This window comes from Cornus florida, unplaced genomic scaffold (assembly GCF_030987335.1).
Source record: "Cornus florida cultivar Cherokee Brave unplaced genomic scaffold, ASM3098733v1 CherokeeBrave_3.0.0_Hap2_Chr02, whole genome shotgun sequence".
Taxonomy (NCBI): domain Eukaryota; kingdom Viridiplantae; phylum Streptophyta; class Magnoliopsida; order Cornales; family Cornaceae; genus Cornus; species Cornus florida.
Window position 1 is genome coordinate 21,177,878 of NW_026775572.1, and position 11,618 is coordinate 21,189,495.

At 31.1% G+C, this 11,618-nt stretch overlaps 1 protein-coding gene across 1 annotated transcript; it reads left to right on the forward strand.

The window, feature by feature from the left end:
• Window positions 1-6,082: 6,082 nt before the first annotated feature.
• LOC132295800 (uncharacterized) lies at window positions 6,083-6,732 on the forward strand. The gene is made up of 2 exons (XM_059794080.1): window positions 6,083-6,392; window positions 6,482-6,732. The coding sequence occupies exons 1-2, from the start codon at window positions 6,083-6,085 to the stop codon at window positions 6,730-6,732; spliced, it is 561 nt and encodes a 186-aa protein (XP_059650063.1).
• The last annotated feature ends 4,886 nt before the right edge of the window (window positions 6,733-11,618 follow it).

Here is an 11,618-nt window from a genome sequence, read left to right on the forward strand (position 1 = left end):
TATATTTTTAGGATTTTTCTTTATTATAAATATATGTGTAATGCAAGAGAAAAATTTATTAAATAACAAATATATTATTTAAGCACTGCTTGTCTAAAAATAAATTTAAAAACTTTTTTCCCCCTTTAAAAATTGATTTTTTAAAACTTTTTTGGCTTTATTTTTTAAACTTTGCACTTAAGACTATTAAGGTACTACTTGGCTGACAAAAAGAGTGCTTTAATGGTTATAATTTTAATAATAATATAAATAAATCAATTTTTAAAAACTTTTTTCAAAAAATTAAAAATTCATTTATCATCTATAAATAACCTAACTCCTATCACCATTTACCTCATATCTAACCCATCTCTATTATCTACCATTTAAGCCACTTTATATTTTTATCTATAAACCTTAACTATTATTTTCAAACTTAATCTAATATGAAAGTATGCTTACTGGAACTAGGGATGGCAACGGGGCGAAGTTGAGACGGGTTTGGCTAAATCCTACTTCGCCCCGTTAAAAAATTTATCATACCAACTCCACCCCTACTCCGGAACGAGTTTATAATTGTTATACCATCTCCACTCCTATTCTGGTAGACTCCGCCCCATTTACTCCATTGAATTACGGGGTGGGCCAAGTTATGCCACTTTTATTATGTAAAAAAAAAAAAAAAAACTAGCCCAGTGTGCTCAAATTGGGCTGATAAATAAGCTGACCCTGACCCAAAAATTCTAAATAAAATTCCTCAATTTCATTAAATCAAAATGCTTCAATATACACCTAGGATCTCAAAAAGAAACTCTCTCTATTGATACGACATCAATTCCTCAAATAAATACAACATCTCTAAATAAAATAATTAAATCATCAACACCAATTCTTCCACCTAAACCCACAACTATGAATCCACGTTCATTCTCGGTACCTGAAACTAGAAGAAGGTGAGACGGGAGAAGTCCCAGTAGGAAAAACCATAACAAGAATTTTAAGAAATTGTATAACACAACATATAACTATTGTCAAAATATAACTTTGCCAAATGTTGTGCCAAATATAACACAGCATATAGCTATTGTCAAATCTGCTATTGCTCTTTTCCTTCTCTCTTCTCTCTTGAATAGGCTACCAATTTGGTGTTGGGCTTGTATATATATATATATGTCAGTGTTGTGTGTATATGTATTTATATGTCTATTGTGTGCACATATATATGTCTGTTGTGTTTGTATATATATATATATATATGTCAGTGTTTTTATTTATTTATTTTTAATAAGGCAAATAAGCTAAATAAAATACAAACACTTAAAAAAAAAAAATGGTTGGTGAAAATTGTAGTTGGAAATGGTAGTTGAAAAATAATGGTTGTTATGTCAAAAAATTGTATTTGGATGAAATGTACAATTGGAGCAAAATTGCTAAAATATAACATTTTGACATTGTAACTCCTCTCAAAATATAGATTTGGCATTCAAAAATGGCATTTTGCATTGAACATCTCCAATGCAATGCTATATAGGCTGCTATTTTTAAAATATAGCAAATGAGCTTAAAATGGGCTCTTCAATGGGTTGTCAATTGGGCTGTCAATTTTTAACTTTGTCAAAATTAATGTCAATTGTAGCACAAGAAATAGCAATTGCTATTTCTCTAGGGCTACAGAAACAAAATGGATCGACTCTTATTTCGCTAGGGCAACAGAAAGAGAGAAGAGAACGGCGGCAACAGAATGGGAAGAGACCGGCGACCAGCTACAGAAAGAGAAGAAAATGGGCGTCCTGTATTTTCTCTTCCCATATATGTGTGTGTGGAGAGAGATGTGGAGCTTAATCTAATTTTTGTGTGCGACAAAAAGAGAAGAAAATGAGCGTCTTGTATATGCGTGTTACACCAAACTTGTTCTCTTTCAGGTACTCTTTCTTTTTTGTGTGGGAGTGATTCTGTTACCCAGTTACTCAATTAATGCTTACAGATATGGAAAATTTGATTAATTAATATTATTATTTTTTAAAATAATCGTAATATACGCGAGGAAAATTTTGGATGAATTGGGCCTTTGAATTTGCTTGATATACAACAAGAATTTTTTAGTTAGATTGTTGATGAGAATATAAATTCAAATATTTAATTGTTTTTACAGACTCATATGCTATCAATATCATCATAAAGTAAAGTATTAAGAAGATGTTAAGCTTTTATGCTAGGAGCAAGTTATTTTTGTTTGTTTTTCTTCTTCCCTTTTTAATTTGTCTTCTGTGCATTAATGTTTACTGTTTGTTCTCATTTTTTGTTTGCTTCTTATAGACGACATTCGAGGATGTCTTCCCTACCGAGGCAACAAGTGTTAAAAATATCTGTAACAGGCAATTTTCAATAATTTAGATGTTTGGGGACAATATAATATTAGTTGATGCTTTATCTCTTGTTATCTTGCACCATTTTTTAGGGGGCTGAAATTTTGAGCATATTGTTTTCATCGCACTTGCCTACCAAAAAATTAAATATCAATTCATATTGATCAATGTCAAGAAAGTAGCATGTTTTCTGTTTAATTATGCGGCATATCCCAAAACACCTATATATTTGGATTTTAGTTCATTAGGAATTATAAAGACATGGAATAGAAGAATTTTATAATTTTGATGGTTTAATTGTTGTGAATTGCATAGAAAAAGTAGGAAAACAACTATGTCATTCACATCAATGTAGCTTGTTGAATATTCACACTTGTTTAACATCACTGCTAAAGTTCCTTTCAGATACCTTAGGGAAATTCTTTTTGTAACGATGTATTGTAGTTAGTTATTTATCGGCTTGTTTTAATGACTTTTTAGTAGCATCCATTATGTGAATGTTTTTTCTTTTTCTTTTTCTTTTTTTTTTTTTTTGAAAGGATTTAGTTTTATGCTTTACCTTTGTATTTGTTATAATTGTGGCAAGGATCACTTAGGCACATGCTAGGCAATTTTTATAATTCTTTGTACTTTTCTCGATTTTTTTTTTCTAAAAATAACATTTTTGATAAAATGTATCACTAGAGCAGAATTACTAAAAAATAGCATTTTGACACTGTAATACCTCTCAGAATATAGCTTTGGCATGCAAAAAGTTATTGGAGATGCCCTAATGGGTGATTTTTTTTGTACATGCAATTGAACTGTAAGAGGTTATTTTTATTTATCTATTTTATTACATACAACAATAATTATTTTGTATACTTGGTACACCAGAATTAGTGCTATGGACACTTTATTTTAGTTACAGCTGTGTCTTTTTGTCAGCCAAATAATAGTTTTGAATAGGCAAACAATGAGCAAGTATTAATAAATATTTTTAAAAATATATATATTTTCGACCAAAATAAACAAAATAATTGATTTAAAAAAAAAAATTTCCACCAAAATAAACAAAATGACTGGTGAGCCGTCACTGCCGGTAAAGGGCATGGCAATCAAAGTGATTAGGGTATTATCGTAATTTTAGAACAAGAGTGCTAGATGCTTTCAAATTTCAGTATAACAAGGTTTGTACGTGACCGTGTTTATTTGGAGAGTAGGAATTTTAGATCCACCGTTTTTTTTTTTTTTTTTGGGAATTTAAACAACTGATATAAATATTAAAGTAATTACACAAGGCACATTGGACATGTGCACTCACGTGATCATACAAACCATTTACACAACATCACATAAATTGCATATACACAACATATAAATATACTGAATTGCATATGAGTTCCACTGCTGTTTGAACAGAGTTTTTAAGGCAGGCCTAAGCAAGCAAGAAAGATTAATAATGGAGGGAAGAGAAAACAAAAGTAATCAGAAAGGACTGAAAAAGGTAACGAAGGTAAATCAATTCGATTGTGGGCTTGGTCTAATCAACAGAAAGGCGTGATGGGTTTGATCATTAAAAAAATGGCCTGGTGAGAGAGTCAGTGACCAAAGCTGCAACTCTGAAACCTTCCAAAAACAATGAAGTAATCCTCTGTACAATGAATAAGCATATACGGAGTAGAAACGAATCTGATTCTCTAGTACTGTATTATATGGAGTATACAATATACTAAATTCATATTGTATGTTTATAATATATTAGTATTATAGTATTACATTCTTTCCAATTTTTTTATTTTATTTTATTTTTATTATCCTACCGTATTACACAGGCAATTTTTTTTCTTTTATATATTTTGAGTTTTACTAAAAATATAAATTTCTTATATTATAAAATTTCATTTTTATTCATATTATTATTAGGACAACTGCATAAAACACCCTAAATATTTTTATCTATATTTGAAAAAGTTTGCGAAAAACAACCTTAATCTTTTCACGTTGTGCAAAATATACTCTTCAATCAGAAATCTAACATAAATTAGTATTGTAATACCCGTTTTGCCATTTTACTCTCCCAAAAATGCTCAAGGGAATATAAATATTACTAATCTTATAGTATAGGGGCGTTATGTGTACATTATCTAATATATATATATATATATATATATTGAAACTTGTTTCTCTATATATATATATCTTTAAACATTTCTTATTTTGAGAATTTGTAGAAAAATAATTTGAATTTTTAAGATTTCAGTTTACTGTTTTCTATTAAAAAAAATTTCTTTATTATTATTTTTTTTTTACTAACATTGTTAAAAAAAAAAAAAAAATCTCAATATGTGTATTCGTTTTCGGAGTTTGGAGCAGATTTATTTTTTTTAGTTTGCACTTTATTTTATTTTTTTATTTTTTATTTTTACTTTTACTTTTCTTGTGTACTTTTACTTTTTATTTTTATCTTTACTTGTCCATTATCGGTGTTTTCTAATAGTGTTCTTTTCGATCATTTTTTTTAATTATTTATTTTTAAATATTTTATAAAATAATTCAATAAACCCTCCCTGTAAAATAATCTCATAAAATGATTCAATATTTTATATTTTAGCACACTCTTTCCCTCTCTAAAACCTATTTCCCCTTCGATGGTAAGCCCCCTCCCTGTAAAATAATCTCATAAAAAATTGTAATCGTAACAGGGACATTAATGGTCAATAAGAGTTGCCAATAATTTCATCTCAAATATTGCGTTACTACTGAATAACAATTATATTTAAATTTGGTCACTAGAGTAATTACACTTTAAATAACTCACTTCCCTTTTTAAAAGCAAATTTGCGCCCTGTATCAAATTAAATATAAAGGAAAATGAACCCACAGCAGCCTTCGTTGGCTTCCGCTTCCCGCTACCAGATAAAAAATTTAATCTCTCTTTATTGAAAATGACATTTTATTTTGAATAAATCATACCGACCTTTTTAAGATTTTGTCCATCATTATTAACCTTACCGGACATCCGTCATGGATGATGGAACCTACACTTTACTTTATACATGTAAATTAGGAGAGGTTAATCATAATCACAAATGCAAATTAGGTCTACCAAATACTCCGTAATTCAAAAACTTATACGACCAAATTTTACAAAAATACAAACAAAAGCTTTATATAATACTAATAGGAAAATTGTTATATATATATGTAACCAAACATCTTTTTATATGGTTATATGTAATAGTAGAATTGTTATATACATGTAACCAAACATCTTTGAATTATTATATCTGATGCCAAACATCCTTAAAGAAAAGATTGTAATCGTATATCCTCTTTATCTTCCCACATTCATTCACCTCTGACAGTATCCTAGTAGGTACCATCAGTATCTTTATCGCCATCTACATCAGCCTTTTCGAATTTTGGTTCTTTAAAAATGCAACATTAGCTTTTTCAAGAGCCACATCAGCAATTCCAAGAGCCACGTCAGCAGTTTTCGCTCTCCAGAAACATATACTCCATCAGGCTCTCCGAATTTTCGCCCTCAAAAAAAAAAAAATAATAATAATAATAAATTAATTTTTTATTTTTATTATTTATTTATTTAACTTTTCCTAAACGGCTATATTTTTAACAGTTATATTTTTCATCTTATAAATTGAAACTTATTTGCTCATCTGAAAATCATCACTATATTCATCTCTCACCATTGTAGCAAAATATCATCATCCATCTTTTTCAATTTCGAAATTCGAATGGCTTCGTCATCACAAGTTTTTCCTTTAACTTACTCTAATTCTTCATTTTCCTCGTCGTCCTCTTCGGAAGATGATCCTTTTGGGGCGTTGATTCAACAAGATCAAGACGAATTCTATGAGATTATGAATTCTGTGAGGCCAGAGATAGTTGAGCAAGTATTTTCAGTCCGTAAAAAGAAGTGGTACATTCATCGTGACCGAAAGGGAAGCCACTATCAACTAATGAAAGACTACTTCAACGACAATTGCACATATCCACCTGAGTACTTTCATAGGCGATTCAGGATGCGACGAGAACTTTTTCTTCGTATCTTTAATGATGTCAAAGCTTATGATGACTACTTTGTCCAAAAAAAAAAGGATGCGACTGGTCGTCTGGGGTTGTTTTCTATACAGAAGATGACAACTATGATGAGTATATTAAAATCGGCGAGAGCACTGCCATTAAATGCTTGAAGGCATTTTGTAATGCTATTGTTGCTGTGTATGCAGAGGAGTATATGCGCCCACCCAACGAAGCCGACATAGCACGGCTGCTTGAAGAAGGGGAGCAGAGAGGATTTCCGGGTATGCTTGGTTCTATCGACTGTATGCACTGGGAGTGGAAGAATTGCCCAGTAGAGTGGCAAGGCACACATAGGGGATGATCTGGTAAGAAAACTCTCATATTGGAAGCAGTTGCCTCACAAGATTTGTGGATCTGGCATGCATTCTTCGGAATGCCGGGTTCACACAATGATATAAATGTGTTGGATCATTCCTCGGTATTCAATGGTATTGTCAATCACCAATTACCTCCGATTAATTATGTAGTGAATGGACATCACTATAGAATGAGGTATTACTTGTTTGATGGTATATATCCTAAGTAGGCAAATTTGATGCAAACCATCCCGCATCCAACAACTACAAAAGAAAAATTATTTGCTCAGCGACAAGAAGCAGCAATGAAAGATGTGGAACGGGCTTTTGGGGTATTGCAGATCAAGTAGGCAATAACGCAAGAACCAGTGCGTTACTGGGAGAAAGATGACTTGCGCTTCATAATGAAAACGTGCATCATCCTTCACAATATGATCATCGAAGATGAGCGTCACGCAAATGTTCAAAGATGGATTCCGCCACCGGAGGATACAATCCCGATTCTCATTTTAAGTCAATGCCTATCGGTTTTAGCGGCACACATATCCTCTCGCCAAATTCAGATTCGTAACAGAGAGACAAATACGCGGTTGAGGAATGATTTGATGGAAAATTTGTGGAACTGCTATACTTATGAAGATGTTTAATTTATGTTGCATTTTGTTTTATATTAAGATGTATGACATTTCGTGTACTAGTATTTTTTTTTATGTAATGGTTTTTTAAGATTGGAATAAGAAAATAAGTATTTTATTTTAATTTTTTTATTTGAATAAAGTTAAAAAATTTGAATTTTAAAACTTTTTTTTAAAATTATAGCCATTAAGGCACTGTTTGGTACTATAGAAATAGTGCCTTAAAGGCCAAATACACTATTTGGCCTACACATTTAAAATTTAAAGCAAAATTTTTTTTTTTAAAAAAACCAAATTTTAAGGGAAAAAAACAAAAAAAAAAAAGGTAAAATTTGAATTTAATTTTTTTTAAAAAAAATTATAGCCGTTAAGGCACTGTTTGGTACTGTAAAAACAGTGCCTTAACGGCCAAATACACTATTTGGCCTACACATTTAAAATTTAAAGCAAAAAAATAAATAAAAAAAAAAATTTAAGGGAAAAAACAAAAGTTTTTTAATTTATTTTTGGGCCAATTTTTTTTTTTTTTTTTGGACAAACAATGCCTAAACAATATATTTTTTATTTAATGAATTTTATTTTGTTTTATTCCCAAAAAAAAGAGCTCTAAATAACCTATTTTAAGGTTTTTTTTAAAAAAAAAATTCCTGCCAAACAGTGCCTTAAGGCACTGTTGGCGCACTGTTACAGTAGCAGGAGAAAAAAACAAAAAAGCTTTGTTCCAAACGGCGACGTTTTGGGGCAGAAAAAACAAAAAAAAAAAATTTCACGATCGCTGGCCGGCTCGCTGAATACCGCGAGCCGGCCCGCGAGCAATATTGGGCCCCACCAATTTAGCCACACCGGTGCAGCGAGTCGGCCGGTGATCAAAATTGGGCCTCACCAATTTAACCATACCGCTGCACGCCCAAAGGCCCTTTACGCTCGTGGAAATTAGGCTTTGGCTATAGCGCTGCAGATGGCCTAACACCACTTTCTCCCTTGCTCTCTTATTCATCGCTGTGGTGGTTCTCCCTTCTCTGGCCGTTCTCTCCCTATCTCCTCCATTTCTTCACATATTTGATCTCGAAATCTCTTATTTCACTTCATAGAAACACACACATATGTGTGTGTATATATATATATATGGCTCAACAGTATTGTTGATACTACCACCAATACTTTCACCTCCAAGCATCAAAGATACATACTCAAATCAATCTGGCACCGAGCCAGACTCGTTCAAAAGATTGATATTGTAAATGTACATGCTTATAAATGTATAAAAGACAGATAAAAAGGGTATATTATTATTGAACATTTTACGTAAATCAAAACAAATTTAGAATAAAATGGAATTGTAAAATATATTTTGACATTCAAAACTTAGAACTTTTGAGAACACTACAAACTGGATTTGCTTTTCAAGGTTGTTATATACGAAAATTAGTCCTATTTTTACATTCTGGATAAACAAGTCTTAAAAACAGTTTTCTTAGAACAATGAAGTCCTACCTTTTATAAAAATTCCCAGTTATATAACTAATATAATTCTTCTTTTACCCTTTTCATATCCAATGTATGTTGCTTAATTAATTTTTTCCAAATAATTTTGCTAAAAATTTCATTGAAAACAAATAATTGAAGAGAAATATATGTTTTTAATAAAAGAAAGATGAAGTAAAAAATGCAAAAATAATTAAATTAATTCATAAATGTAACACATGATAAGTATTTCATTGAATTTTAACTTGTGAATATTTACAGAAAGTGGATTTGAAATAATTTATTAAATGTTTTAAGATTTAATTGACATTAGTTACAAATATGAAATAGAGAAAAAATTTGTACTCTCGACTCTAATGTAATTCATTTGGAAGAGATAGTGTAACTGTGTAAGTAATACCTAAAAATAAAAGGAGTATTTTAGTGAAAAAAAAAAATTACTAATGGTAATTTAGTAACAAAGGACAATAATGAAAAATAGTTCTATTATTTATAAATTTTAAACTCATTTGAAAGTGTTTTTCAAAAAATAATTTATAGGACTCAAGTCTAAATGCATATGTGAAAAAAAAAGAAGAAAAAAGAAAAAAAAAAACGAACGAGTCTGAAAGCATCCAATGTGTATGATGATGAATTTTTTTTATGTAATTTGGTTAAAAAAAAAAAAAAAAACGAATTGTTTTATGTAAGATCTTAAGTTTAGATCACAATGTTTGGTCAAAACAGAAATGAAGAGAATACCGGAGTCCAGGCTGGAGTGCATTTAATTTTTTTTGCATGAGTTCGAGGTAAATAATGAAGAGTATACAGGTGAATAATGTCAGAATACCGGAGGCCAGGCTGGAGGGCATTTAACTTTTTTTGATTGTGAGACGGAGGGAGGACGGTATGAAGTACGGCAAATTACACAAAGTGCCCATGAGATTGTCATTTTGTGCAGGTACATAGAAGGTGTCGCGAATCGCGATAAAGCAAAAACTCCCAAATTGACTGTTTGATAGTGGTGAATTAATATGAATTTACGTTTTTGACTTTAGAGTTAGATCATTTGTTTAATAGAAAAAATTAGAAGAAATTGTGTATTGATAAGTTACTTTTTTGCCCTCCTTTAAAAATATCGTTGGGAGTGGGCTCTCTTTCTTCCCTCTCTTACATATCTACATATATGTATATGTATATAACTACACACACACACACGTATATCTCGCCGCCTCTCTCTCTGTCTCTCTCTCTCTCTGCTGAATCCAAACAACTCCTCTATTTGCCTTAGAAAGTTAAGGTTTTGTTTTGATACAAATATTTGTAGAGATATATATATATATATACATACATGTATATCTATAGATCTGAATACTTTACCGTCTACACATATATACACACTAATACACTCATACACTTACTTGCCCTATTTGATTTTTTTGGTATTTTTTATTTGCCACTTTTGCGATTTCGGTTTGCAATTTTGGGTCAACCTCACCCTTTACTTCATTCACAACTCAGAAGCTCTTTGAAACCAAAGTAGCTCATGAGAAAATTACTAATCACAACCAAATAGAATCCCAAACGCCACCTTCCATAGCCTAACAGATTTTTGTAGCTAATTTTTTCCCAAAGGCACTTTCAAAATTGGTGGTTCTTAATTCATTTCTCACTATCAAGTTCAAATCTATTCTTTTAATATAGATTAGATATTTTTGGTTACAAACACAATTGTTACATCACAGAGATTCAGTGCTTTTGAATCCATATATATATATATATCAATTTTATTTGCTTAAGAAAGAGACTATATACTCTTTCAGAAATTTGCGCATAAATTTTGTATTCACATTGATTTTTTACAAAATTAGAAGATAGATATTGCCTTGTTCTGTCACCTATTCTAAACCTCTGTATTCATATTGTAAACACAATCCAATATACTCTCTCTTCTCCCAAACGATGAAGAAAACGATGAGAGTCTTGAAAATCACTTTGAAAGTTAAGATAAAATGACATCGAAATTGAGAGTTGCGATTAACTTTGCTAAAGTGAGCGTCATGGTGCATTTACTCGAATGAGCGGCGTCTGGTGAACATGACTCTGGTTTGCAAATTGCAATCCCTCCGCTCACGGAACTTATAACGCTTCAATGATATGTGATCCATTAACAGACCCTTCTCTTTGATGAATAAATAAATGAGAGATTTCCTGAAGTATCAAAGAGAAGGGCCTGAAGTAGAGGGAGAGAACAACGTTTTGCAATGAGAAAGATGACAACCACTGTATTTGACATTCATTCAACTGGCCGGTAATGGCATTGATGGTAAGTCGGTCACAGTAATCTATGGGGTTTCACATTTAACAGTTTTTTGGGATTTGTTAAAAGTTGAATTTGTAATAAGTCCAATTATAAATTGGCGCATTGATTTAAACACTTTAAAATAAAGAGATTATATCTTTATTCATAACTAATTAAAAGTTCTAAAACATGATTGTCAAAAACCCCGATTAAATATGGATAGGTGGTGATGATTTTTTAATGACCGTGTAAATTAATGGTGCTTTTTAGCATTTCAAAAGATAAAGTGGAGGGTTCGAGTCCTAATAAAAAAGCCGCCCCAACTCCAAACCCAATTAATCAAATCTTCTCTCCTTTCATACAAATCCCATTGATTATTTAATGGCCTTTCTCTGTTCCACCTTCAGTAAAAAGTATGTTATGTGTTTGGTGAACTCCAAACCCAATTCGGCATTTTATCATATAAAATAGAATATTCTCAAATTGTTGT

What these genes read in the sequence shown, in the direction of transcription:
- LOC132295800 (XM_059794080.1), top strand. Translation starts at nt 6,083, where the DNA reads ATGGCTTCGTCATCACAAGTTTTTCCTTTAACTTACTCTAATTCTTCA. An exon ending in GCGACGAGAACTTTTTCTTC is followed by an intron (nt 6,393 to 6,481) that starts GTATCTTTAATG and finishes TTTTCTATACAG; the next exon opens with AAGATGACAACTATGATGAG.